At 37.9% G+C, this 13,659-nt stretch overlaps 1 protein-coding gene across 5 annotated transcripts in view; it reads right to left on the bottom strand.

The window, feature by feature from the left end:
- The window catches only part of CCDC112 (coiled-coil domain containing 112), a 31,336-nt gene extending 20,059 nt beyond the window's left edge, over nt 1–11,277 (bottom strand). For 3 of the 5 annotated variants that reach the window (XM_082455788.1, XM_082455791.1, XM_082455790.1), the window contains exon 1: nt 10,990–11,277. In XM_082455788.1, the coding sequence (XP_082311914.1) occupies nt 10,990–11,106 (117 nt within the window). In that variant the 5' untranslated portion in view covers nt 11,107–11,277. Of the gene's footprint in view, nt 1–10,424; nt 10,553–10,989 lie in introns of all 5 variants that reach the window. The other 2 variants (XM_082455792.1, XM_082455789.1) reach the window with 2 other exon arrangements.
- Nucleotides 11,278–13,659: the final 2,382 nt, after the last annotated feature.

Genomic DNA, 13,659 nt, shown 5'->3' with positions numbered 1-13,659 from the left:
TATAATGTTTTTTAAGATTCATCCACGTTGTACCATGAATCTGTACTTCATTCCTTTTTATGGCTAAGTCATATTCCATAAGGATCTAGCATATTTTGTTTATCTACTCATCAGTTAATGGACAATGGGGTTACTTTCACTATTTGGTCAATATGAATAATGCTACTAAGAACATTTGTGTACAAGTTTAAGTATGAATATATGTTTTCAATTTTCTTGGGTATATACCTAGCAGTGGAATTTCTGGATCATAGGTAACTCTTTTTTACTTTCCCATTTAAAATTTTCGTAGTTTTTTTTTTTTTTAAGCTGTAAGCATTCTTATAAGTCCCTTAAGAGGTAAATGATCTGCAAATATTTTCACCAATTCTGAGTTGCCTTTTCACTTCCCTGATAATGTCTTTTGAAGCACAAAAGTTTTGAAAAAGTGCCAAACTGTTTTCCACACTGGCTGCACCATTTTACATTCCCACCAGCACTATATGGGGGTTCCAGTTTCTTCACATCCTCACCGACACTTGTTATTGTCTATCTTTTTTATTACAGTCATCCTAATAGATGTGAAATGGTATCTCACAGTGGTTTTTCATTAGTCCATAATGACTAATGATACTGAGCATCTTTCCATGTACTTATTGGCTATTTCTTTGGAGAAATATCTACTTATATCCTTCCCTATTTTTAAAATTGGGTTGTGTTTTTATTTTTGAGTTATAAGAGTTATATACATATTTTAGATATGTCCTTATCAAAATATGATTTGTAAATATTTTCTCCCATTCTCTGAGCTGTCTTTTCACCTTCTTGATAATGTCCTTTGAAGCACAGAGTTTTAAATTTTGATGAAGTCCAATTTATTTTATCTTCAGTTGCTTGTGCATTAGATGTCATATAGAAGACACCATTACCTAATTAAAGGTCATGAGGACTTACATCTAAGTTTTCTTCTAAGAGTTTTACAGTTTTATCTCTCACATTTAGGTTTCTAATCCATTTTGAGTTAATTTTTATATGTGGTGTGTGGGAGAAGTCCAACTTCACTCTTTTGTATGTGAATACACCATCTGTTGAAAAGACCATTCTTTCCTTATTGAATTATATTAGCACCCTTGTTGAAAATCAACTGCCCACAAATGTAAGGGTTTACTCTTAACTCTCACTGGTATGTCTATCCTTGTGCCAGTGCCATACTGTTTGATTACTGTCGCTTCATAGTCAATTCTGAAATTAAGAAGTGGGAGTTCTCCAACTTTGTTCTTTTTCAAGATTGTTTTGACTATTTTGGGTACCTTGAATTTCCCATATGAATTTTAGGATCAGATTGACAGTTTCTGCAAAAAAAACAAAAAAAAGGCAGCTGAGATTCTGATAGGGATTGCATTGAATCTGTAAATCAATTTGGGGAGTACTACCATCTCACGAATATTAAGTCTTCATATTCATGAACACAAAATGTTCGTTTAGGTAGGTTTTCTTTAATTTCTCTCAACGATGTTTCTGAGTTTTCGAAACATATGTTTCAAAAACTTAAACGTGTTGCACTTCTTTTGCTAAATTCATTCCTATGTATTTTATTCTTCATTATACTATGGAATATTAAATTTTTTTAATTGAAGTATAGTTGATTTACAGTATTGTGTTAGTTTAGATGTACAGCAAAATGATTCTTACATTTTTTTCACTTTCTTTTCAATTATAGGTTATTACAAGATATTGAATATAATTCCCTGTGCTATACAGTAAATCTCTGTTGTTTATCCATTTTATATATAGTGGTACGTATCTATTAATTCCACACTCCTAATTTATCCCTGCTCCCCCTCTTTCCCCTTTGGTAACCATACTTTTTTTGTTGTTTTTGTTTTTTCTGTGAGTCTGTTTCTGTCTTGTAAAAATTCATCTGTATTATTTTTTAGATTCTGCATATAAGCGATATCATATACTATTTGTCTTTCTCTGTCTTACTTCACTCAGTATGATAATCTCTAGGTCCATCTGTGTTGTTGCAAATGGCAATATTTCATTCTTTTTTATTGCTGAGTAATACTCCAAAATGGCATTATTTTCTTAATTTCATTTTTGAATGGTCCATTACTACTGTATAGAAGTACAACTGATTTTTGTACATTGCTCTTGTTTCCTGCAAGTTCCTGCAAACAGCTGAACTTGTTTATTAGCTCTAATAGTTTTTTTGGAGGATTAGTTAGGATTTTTTATATACAAGATCATGTCATCTGCAAATAAGGATAGTTTTATTTCTTCTTTTCCAATCTGAATGCTTTTTGTTTTTCTTGCCTAGTTGCCCAGCTAGAATCTCCAGTGAATAAAGTGGTGAGAGTGGATATTCTTGTCTTATTCCTGATCTTATGGGGAAGTTTTCAATCTTTCATCATTAAGTATTATGTTAAAGGTTGGTGTTTCATAGATGCCTTTATCAGGCAGAGGAGTTTCCTTCTATCGCTAACTTGTCGAATATTTTTATCATGAAAGAGTGCTGGATTTTTTCAGTTGCTGTTTCTGCATCTATTGAGATGATCATATGGTTTTTGTCCTTTATTCTATTAATAAGTTCTACTATGTTGATTGATTTTCATATGCCTGGAATAAATCCCAACTAATCATGGTGTAAAATCCTCCCCTATGTTGTTAGGTTTGGCTTGATAGTGTTTTGTTGAGAATCTTTGCATTTGTATGCAAAAGAGATACTGATCTGTTATTTTCTTTCTTGTGATGTCTAATTTTGGTATCAAGGTAACAATGGCCTTATAGAATGAGTTGAGAAGTGTTCCCTTCTCTATTTTATGAAAGAAATTTGTTATGAACAAAAAAATCCCTGACATTTATATTTACCTCTACATTTGTCTTTACTATTATATATTATAAATATGTTTATATATACCTTTATTATAATATTATCTTATATTATCATACATTACCTTTATTATTATATACCTTTACATTTTACTGACTTTTATATTTACCTCTACATTTGTCTTTACTATTATATATTATAAATATGTTTATATATACCTTTATTATAATATTATCTTATATTATCATACATTACCTTTATTATTATATACCTTTACATTATACTGACTTTTATATTTACCTCTATATTTACCTTTACCAGTACTCTTTATTGATATTATTCTTCATTTGGATTTGAATTATTACCTAGTATCTTTTTACTTTTGCTCGAAGGACTTCCTTTAGTATTCCTTGTAGGGCAGATATGCTGGCAATGAATCCTCTCAGTTTTTTAAAATCTGGGATTGTCTAAATTTCTCCATTTTTTTCACTAAAGATTTTTACATTTTACTTGAGAAATGTGTGTAGAGAATACAATTTTTAAAAATTTGTTCATTAGTTTATAAGTATAATATAATCTTGATCATATGGGGAAATTATGTTTAGCTGAGGAAAATACACTCCAATTCTGAGAAATACTATACAGCTGACCCTTGAACAATACAGATTTGAAGCAGGTGCACTTATACACAGATTTTTTCCAATAAATATACTGGAAAAAATTTTGGAGATTTGTGACAATTTGAAAAAACAGATGAATCACACAGCCTAGAAATATCAAAAAAATTAAGAAAAAGTTAGGTATGTCATGAATGCATGAAATATATGTAGATACTAGTCTATCCTTACATAGGTATAAGGTGAGTGATAGTCATATAAAATTAATAATGTATTAGTTTTCTTACTGTTTTATAACTTTGCTTTCAAAGAATTACATTACTGTACAGTATGCTTTTCTCTCTCTTAATTGGAGAAAGTGCCTAGCAGCCTATCATCACAGGTAAGTGGTTTTTGAAAAAAACGGAACAATGTTCCCAGTGTTACATTATGAATATGATGATAATATTGTATGCCATAAAAATTTTATAATGATTCATTCGTGTACAGGCTAGGCTATTGTGAAGCAAACATATCGACTATATTAGGCTACCATAAAGCAATCATATTGCTGCTTCTTCATTATCAGTGCATGGACCATTATATTTGTAAATAATTTCTTCTTCACATTATGTTTTCATTTTTGATGTCTAGTGTTAGTAATATGTACAACATCTATAGTGTTTTGTATATGACAATACTGATGTAGATACTGACTGGCAATTCATCTTATAAACAAATCACGTAAACTTACAGTATCGATAAGTACAGTACAGTACTGTTAATGTATTTTTGCCTCCTTATGATTTTCTCAGTAACATTTTACTTTCTCTAGCCTATTTAATTGTAACAATACAGTATAATGACTTACAAAATATGTGTTAATTGACCAAAAGATCAACAGTAGGCTATTAGTAGTTAGGTATTTGAGGAGTCAAAAGCTATATATAGATTTCTGACTATGCAGGGGTTGGTGCCTCTAACCCTCGTGTTGTTTAAGGGTCAAGTGCACTTACTTGTTCTAGTTATGTGAATTCCAGGGATGTGGACTTCTAGGAGAATTTACATGGGAGCCAATAGAGGACCTGTGCATATGTATTCAATTTTCCATAGTCTACCATTATCCATTATATTTTACTGCCATTATATTTTGGGGACAATAGAGTGAAGATGTCCTTATAATTAGTGGCAGCAAATTTTGTAACCTAGGTTTCCATTTTATATGTTTTTTATGAAAAGTAACTTGGCAAACAATAAAGTCTTTGGGTTTTACTATGCTGTAAGAGATAATACTATCTATATTTTTAACAAATCAACTCACTTAGAGCTTGAGTTAGCATGTTGCATTGGCAGAAACACTATGCTGGAAACGGAGCATCTATTGAGATGTATATCTAATAACAGAAATCAAGGCAAATTATTTAATATCTTTAAGTCTCAACTTTATTTTTAAAGTTATTTTTATGAAAATATTTTATTAGATAAACTCCAAGCTCCCTTTGAATTCCAATCTCCTTTGATATTTAAATTGAGATATAATTGACATATAACATTATATTAGTTTCAGATGTACAATATGATTCAATATTTGTATATATTGCAAAATGCTCACCACAAGTCTAGTTAGCATCCATTACCAGAGTTACAAAATGTTTTTCTTGTGATGAGAACTTTTTAGATCTACTCTCTTAGCAACTACTGTTAACTAGTCACCATGCTGTACGTTACATCCCCAGGACTTATTTATTTTATAACTAAGTTTGTACCTTTTGACTACCTTTATCCATTTTGCCCAGCCCCTATCCCCTGCCTCTGACAACCACCAACCTGTTCTTTGTACCTATGAGTTTAATTTTTTTTTTTAGATTCCACATTTAAGTGAGATCATATGGTATTTGTCTTTCTCTGTCTGACTTATTTCACTTGACATAATGTCCTCAAGGTCCATCCACATTTTTGTAAATGGCAAGATTTCCTTCTTTTTATGGCCAAATAGTATTCCAGTGGTGTGTGTGTGTATCATATTTTATCCATTCATCATTAGTGGTCATAGGTTGCTTCCATTTCTTGGCTATTGTATATAATGCTACAGTGAACACTGGGGTGCATGTATCTTTTCAAGTTAGTGTTTTCATTTCCTTCAGATAAATACCCAGAATCGGAATTGCTGGATCATATCGTAGTTCTATTTTTAATTTTTTGAGGAACCCCCATACTGTTTTCCAGAGAGTCTAAACCAATTTATATCCCTACCAACAGTGCACAAGGGTTCACTTTTCTCCACATCCTCACCAACACTTGTTATTTCTCGTCCCTTTGATAACAGCTATTCTAAAAAGTGCAGTTTTGATTTTCATTTCCCTGATGATTAATGATGCTGAGCATCTTTTCAAGTACCTGTTGGTCATCTGTATGTCTTCTTGAGGAAAATGTCTATTCAGTTCCTTTGCCCATTTTCCAATCTGATTTTTTTCCTGCTATTGAGTTGTACGAGTATATACTTTGGATATTAACTCCTTATATGATTTGCAAATGTTTTCTCTCATTCAGTAGGTTGTCTTTTCATTTTGTTGATGTTCCCTTTGCTGTGCAGAATCTTTTTAGTTTGATGTAGTCTCCTTCATTTTTAGACAATTATTTTTCTGGACACAGAATTCTTGGTTGAGAGTCCTTTTCTTTCAGCATTTTGACTATGTCTATCATTCCATGCCTTTGGAGTCCAAGGTGTCTGTTGAGAAACCAGTATTTACTGAGGATCCCTTGTATATGTTGAGTTGCTTCTCTGTTGGTGCTTTCAAGATTTTCTTTTTGTCTTTGTCTTTTCTACAGTTTGATTATGACATGTCTAGGTATGGATCTCTTTGAGTTTATTCTACTTGGAGTTCACTGAGTTCCAACAATGTGTAGATTCATATTTCACCCATCATTTCTTCAAATATTCTTTTCCCCCCTTTTTTCTTTCCTCTCCTTCTGGGACTCTCATTAGCTGTGACACTTGATGGTATCTCACAGGTCTCTAAGGCTCTGTTCATTTTTCTTCATTCTTTTTTTCTTTCTGTTCCTCAGTCTGGATAAACTGAATTGACCTATCTTCTGGCAGCTCAAATCTAGTGTTGAGTCCCTCTAGTGAATTGAGTTCTTGTATTTTTTAACTCCAAAATTTCTATTTGATTCTTTTATTATAATTTTTCTCTTTATAGATATTTTCTATTTGGTGAGACACCATTCTCATAGTTTGTTTTATTTCTTTAGAAATGGTTTCCTTTAGATTTTTGAACATATTGAAAGTAGATGATTTTAAGTCTTTGTCTATTATGTCCAACATTTGGTCATCTTAAGGGACAATTTCTTTTTACTGTTCTTTTTTCTTTTTAATTCTTCTGTGTGTGGACCATACTTTCTTGTTTCTTTGCATATCTCATAATTTGTCTGTCAAATACTCAACACTTTAAATAATATAATGTGGCAACTCTGAAAATGAGATTCTTTCCCCTCTCCAGGGTTTGTTGTTGTCACTGTTTGTTTAGTCATTTTTCTGAACCAATTCCGTAAAGTCTGTATTCTTTGTTTGTGTGGCACTGAAATCCCTGTTTCGTTAGCTTAGTTGTCAGTGAACAACTGGTTGGTCAAAGATTTTCTTATATGTCTTGAACCAATTAAGTCCCCAGTCTTTGCTGAGGTGGTCTGAGTACATGCTGGAGCGTGCCATCAGTACTTGGGCAAGCAGTTTAAAACTCTACTTTAGCCTTCACTACCTGTTGCACAGAGTTTCAAGACCAGCCAAAGGTGAGAGCTCAGGCCTTCTCTGGTTGCATTCATTTCCTATCACTACTATAACTAACTTACCAAAAATTAGTTTACCACAAACTTAGAGGCTTAAACAACACAAATTTATTCTCTTACAATTCTGGAGGTCAAGTCTAAAATTAAGGTGTTGGTAGGATTGTGTTCTTTCTGGAGATTCAGAGAATTTATTACTTCCTTACCTTTTTTTCAGCTTTTAGAGGCCACCTTCATTCCTTGGCTCATGGCCCCTTCCTCACATAACTTCACCCTCTTGCTTCCACTGTTACCTCTCCTACTGGTTCTGATCCTCCTGCTTCCCTCTTACAAGGACCTTTGTGAATATATCGGCCCACCCAGATAAACTCCCCATCTCAAGATCCTCAACTTAATCGTATCTGCAAAGTTCCTTCAATCATGTAAGGTCACATAGTCACAGGTGCTGGGGATTAGGATGTGACTATCCTTGAGGGGAGAAGGGGATTCTGCACTCTACCATATACACACAGCCCTATTCATGTGTGTGATCTTCTAGAGGAAATCCAGTTTGAGTAATCATTTAAAGTCAGAAAAGTAATGTGCTTATTACTGAAGGACCACTCCAGGCAGCCAAATGCCATAAAATACAAGTCATCACAGGAAGGGCACTAGAAACAAAACAAACAGAAGACACAGCTCTATCTTGGTACAACCAGAACATACACTAGTGTGATACTGCTAGAGATACTTCAAAAAAGTTATAATTCAGCTGCTGAAAAGATCAAGAGGGAAAAGGCATCTGAGAGGACAATCAAGAGATTCATAGTCTTCGGCCTTGAAAGGCAATGGCTGAGGAGAATTATGAACAAATAATATACAAGTATTAAAATGCATAGATAGGGTACATTATTTCTTTTCAAAATGAATGAGAAATTTATGGGATTCCACACTCTATGGAGGTTGTAAAATAAAACACAATATAAAATAGTTCTAAAACTTCAAAGATAATTATTCCAAAATAATTTAAGGGAACAGTTATGGACTGAATTATCACCCCCCAAATTCACAGGTTGAGGCCCTAGATTTGGAGGAAGTAATTAAAGTTAAATGGGATCATAAGGATAGAGTCCTAATCCATTAGGACTGGTGTCCTTATAAAAAGAGGAAGAGACACCAGAAAACTCTCTCTCTCTGAGTGTGCACATGTGAGGACACAGCAAGAAGGTGACTGTCTACAAGCCAGAAACCAACCCTGACAGCACCTTGATCTTGGACTTCCCAGCCTGCAAAATGGTAAAAAAGTAAATTTCTGTCATTTAAGCCATTCAGTCTGTGGTATTTTGTTATGGAAGCCCTAGCAGGCTAATATAGGAACTTCAGATATTTTGGAGGACATCTCTAATATCATGAGGAAAATTATCTCTTCTCAGGAAAACATTAGTTGGTTTCACTGTTAGAATCAATAGGAATACTCATTCATGAAATCCTATGACAAATATCCAAGTTCAGTGCGAGGCTGTAGAATTTCAGTGTACAGTGCGTATGTGTGTGTGTCTTTGTGTATGTGTATGTGGTACGTTGGGGGGAATACACAGAGGGATAACACATAGTTAAACTCCTCAAAAAGCAGTATGGTACAGTAGAGATTCTAATTGTTTTCTTTTTTTTTAAAACCCAAACACCCTTGAGAAATTCTACCTCGCTACTGCTGTGACTGTCAACCATGAGGCTCTGCCCTCCCTAAACTGGTGAAAGCGTATAAAGTGGGGTGTCTCAACCTCAGCACTACGGATATTTTTGACCAGGTAATTTTTTTTGGGGGGGGGGGCTGTCCTTTGGCCTGTACCCACTAGATGCTAGGAGCACACACAAACACCCCACAGTCCACCTGCAGCTGTGACAACCAAAACTGTCTCCAGACATTGCTGAATGTGAGAAACCGATGTCACAGTTGAAACAGCTCCACAGGTGATTCTGATCCAACACCAAGGAAGGCAAACCTCTGAGAATCACTGTAGTAGGCAAGAGTGTGCATCAATAACAGTATTAGGCAACTTGTGAGAAATGCAAACCAGGAGGTAAAACATGGTTATAAGAATTTAGAGAACAAATCATTTTCAACTAAAGTAAGCCAGAAAGGTTTCATGGAGAGAGCCACCAAGAGGGCTAAAACACTAGGGCCATACATTTTAAAAAATATTTTTAAGGTATTTAAAATATATCTGAAAAAAATATATATCTATTATGTATTTTTCTGTATTTTATATTTTTTTCCTGAGACATTTGGGCCAGAGTTAGAATAATAAAAAGAAATACAGAGGATGTGTGAGAAAATTTGTCTGAGGTGGAATTTCTTGAATTTCTTGAAACAGGTAAAGACACTGTATTTCCTTAGAGGAAGAAAATGATAGAAGCTGTCCTCAGCTCCTAACAGCCTTCTTTCAGGTTTGGACTAAGCCACAAATATTTAATGAGCATTTACTATGTTCCTGGACTAAAGAGGCACAGCTTTTGGTGCTGGGAATACAAGAGTGAATAAACTTCCAAAAGTTTCTTCCCTCATAGAGGGCAGGGTTTACGTTCCCAGGCAGGGTGGAGAAAAATTAAAAAGTAAGCATAAAATATGTAATATATTATATGGTAATAAGTGCTATGGAGAAAAACAAAACCAGAAAAGACAACAGGGTGTGCTGGGTAGGGGGATTCAGTAAGGGGAGGTCAAGGAAAGAATCACTGAGCTGATGGCATTTGAACAAAGATATCTGAAGGTGGTGATGGTGCTGGCCATGAGACCATGAGGAAAGAGATTCCAAGCAGAGGGAACAGCAACTGCAAAAATCCTGAGAGAGAAGTGTGCTCCACCTGTCTGAAGGACCACCAGGAAGCCAGTATGGCTGCAGCAGACTCAGGGCAGGGGACTGGGGATGAGGTGACAGGGAGGTGGTAGGGGCAGCTCAGAGGCCCTGTGGACCATGGTAAAAACATTTGCTTTTACTCTGAGGGATCTGAGCAGACAAGTGTCATTACTGGACTCAATCACCTGACTGTTGAGAATATTTCAGGAAGGCAAGAGTGGAAGAATAGAAACCAACTAGGAAAGTATTTCTGCTGGGGGAGAAATGATGGTGTGGACCACCATGTGAGGTGGTGAGAAGAGTGGCATTCTGCACTTATTCCTTAGGTAGAGCAGACAGGAACTGCCCATGCTCTGGGGTGTGGGCTGTGAGAGAAGGAGAGGAGTCAAGATCTTTGACCTGAGCAGCTAGATCCAACAATTCTCCTTGGGGGATCCTCTGGTCCTCACTGCAGAGAAACGGGTCCTGAGAAGATCTCTGGCAGCCTCAGACCATCCCATGTTTGACTCCTCCTTGTGTTCCCAGCGCTGATACAATAATACAGCAGCCACCAGTCACTGGGCACCGAATCTCTCTCCAACCAAGCATTGTACCAGGGGCTTCCCAGACAATGTGCACGGCTCGGGAAGGTGCATATTATCAGTTCCAACGTTTCGAGAAGAAACTGAGTCACCGAGAGGTTAAATATGTTCCTATCACACGCTAGGAAGAGGCAGAGCCAGCGTTTCCACCCAGATCTTCCTCCACTCCAAAACCACAAGACAGGCGGCTCCGTAAAAGCAGTTAAACCCACAAGCGAACAAAGCGAAACGCTGGCGTGTGCCAGGCCCCGAGCAAAGGGAGGCTAACACCGCGCCTCCCGCCGCCCGGGGCCGCGCTAACGGAGCACACCTGTTCAGCCTGGGGCCCCGTCCAGCCTCCGGCGCCTGCAGCCCCCCGGCCCACGTCTGCCTCCTCCATTTACCTGTTGCGGCACAGGCGTTGCTCCCACGCGGGTCCCGGTGGCCGCGCCCGCCCCCGCCACAGCCCCCGCTACAGCTGTGGCCGCCGCCGCCACCACGACCGTCGTTAGGGCGGCCATCTTTCCACGCCGAGCCGCTCGGTGCGCTGCGGCCCCCCAGGCCCGGGGTGGAGGGGTTCGGGCGTGGGGAGAGCCTGGCTCCGCCGGGGCGGCAAGGCTCCCCCGGGCGGGAGAGCGCCGCCGAGATGTGGGACGGGGCCGGAGCGCAGGGCGGGGCGGGAGTGCAGGGCGGAGGTGGGCCGCGGTGCAAGGCGGGGCGGGGTCGGGATCAGGGCGGGGCCCGAGCGCGGGCGGGAGCGCAGGCCGGTGGCGGGCTCGGCTTCGCTGTGCTCTGCGGCGCGGTTGTATTACAGTGCACGTTATCTACTCTTTATTTTGCAAAAAATCTTTCTCCCCGGCCCCTGTCCCTTAACCGCCTGGAAAATTCATTGTTTTTCACTGTCCTACTTAAATTTATTCGTGTTATATATAGATATATGATATACATAGATATCTATACATCCATAGAGAGATATACTTTACATAATAGAACTTCTTTCTAGGTTTCTGCTAAGTTCTGGTGAAACTGAGTCTAAATGAAAAAACATTATTGATGAGCCTGAACGACAGACTATATTTCACATTTTCAAACAAAACAGAGCATGCCCTACACTATCAGGTATCAGACGCAGGGATGTCACACTCCTAGGACTTGGCCATTGAGAAGAGAGACTCCAAAGATACAGTGTTGGGAAGGTGGAAAAGAGCCAGAGATGACTCCTGCAGTCAAGGCATTGGCAACCAGTGGCAATTCAGCTGATTTGTGGATGCATTGCGTTTTCCTCCTTTAAACGAATGTATTCATCCATTCATCGATTCATTAATTCAATCAATATCCAGCTGCTACTATATGCCAGACCTTGAGAATGAACTGTTGAATTAGACACACACACGAAGTTCCTTCTCTCCAAACTTCTACCAGGGAATTCAAACAAGTAAACAAACAGGGTATTTATCGAGCACTTACTTTGTGCCAGCACTGTTCTAAACAATCTAGCAAAGTAGGTACTATTATCATTTTCATTTCACGGATAATGTTAAGTAACACAAGACTATATACAAGTCGGAACTGGGATACAAGCCTAGCTGGCCTAACTCCAGAGACCATCCTGGTAGAGATGTTAAACAGGCAGATGGAGCCCAGGAAAGAGACTAGAGCTAAATAATGAATTTGGTCTTCATCTCCATGTAGAAAACATCTTAAAAGACTGAATGAGATCACTCAGGGAGAGTATAAATTGAAGTCTGGGAACTGAGGCCTAGAGCCCTCCAACACAGATGACACAGACAGGAGAAGTTGATAGGAGAGGTCTGTGAGAAGGGAGGAAAGCCGGAATCCTATGGAAGAAAGTGTTTCAAGAATGATCAACTGTGTGGTCTGCTGCCCAGAGGTTGCATGACATGAAAACAGCTGATGGTTGGATTTGACAATGAGGAGGCCACTGGCCACCCTGACAAGAGCACTGTCAGTGGAGTGGTAAGGGCCAAAGCCTGGCTGAGACAGTTGAGGAGATGATGAAGGTGAGGAGTAGAAATGGTGTCTTTAGACAACTATTTTGATGATTCTGTGATGCAGGTGACCAGTGAGATGAGGTGGTAGCTTGAAGATGTGTGATCAAAGAAGATACATGTGCTGGGTGGGTGTGTGTATGTTTCAAGCTGGGGACTAGTGGAGGGCATCTGTACCTTGGAGTCTAGGTCACAAATGGAAAGTTTGGTCTCTGAGAGGGGCACCCGCTCTTCCTTACTGGAGGGTTGCAGCACAAGGTGATTGGTAGATTTGGAGACAAAAGATGGGCTGCTCTCCTTTCCCCATGCACTAGAAGGAAGAGGGAAGCTTCAGGGTATTGAGAAGGTAAGACCTCTTTAATTTATGTACTTACCTTTCACCCAAAATGAGGTCTGTTTTCACAGCATTGTCTGAGTTCCTGTAACTGTTAGTCTAGAATAATCTGGTAGCCTCAAGGGAAAACAGTCAACCAATTACTTGAATTGAGTGGTCTCTGCCGGGAACAACACTGGACTGGACACTATAAGGGAATATATTAATAGTAACAACACGCAAGATGGCCGCTTTAAGATTTTTACTGTTTTATTAGGATGAAAAATTCCAAAAAACGATTAAGAATCTCATAAACAGAAAACCAGAGCAGGCCTTTGCAACATGAAGATTAGGCAGCTGCCTGGGCCCTCACTTTGGGGCCCTTTCAGTGGCCAGAGCTACAGAATATATTTTCATTGTATAGTTTCATTTCTTACATTTTGTACTAATTCTAACGTTACATCAGAAGTTTGTCATTCCTTAATTTCTTTTATATTTGTATTTCTTTTCTCTTAAACACTAAAAATCTTAGAATTTCCTTAGAATATCAACATATTTACTTATTTGCTTTTTCTTGCAACAATTATGTAGTTTCAAATTACAATTCTGATATTACCACTAACAGTAAACCTAATGAATGAAGTTTAAGATCATTTTGTAGTTCTTTTTGCCCTTAGAATATGTCCTGCACAGGATATTCAGTCAGAGTGTTGTGTTCAAGAGTTTTCTGAAATTTCTCTTTTCTGGGTGGT

The sequence above is a fragment of the Balaenoptera physalus genome (genome assembly GCF_965194825.1).
Source record: "Balaenoptera physalus genome assembly, chromosome: 3".
NCBI classification, from domain to species: domain Eukaryota; kingdom Metazoa; phylum Chordata; class Mammalia; order Artiodactyla; family Balaenopteridae; genus Balaenoptera; species Balaenoptera physalus.
This window is presented reverse-complemented; position numbering and strand designations above follow the sequence as displayed.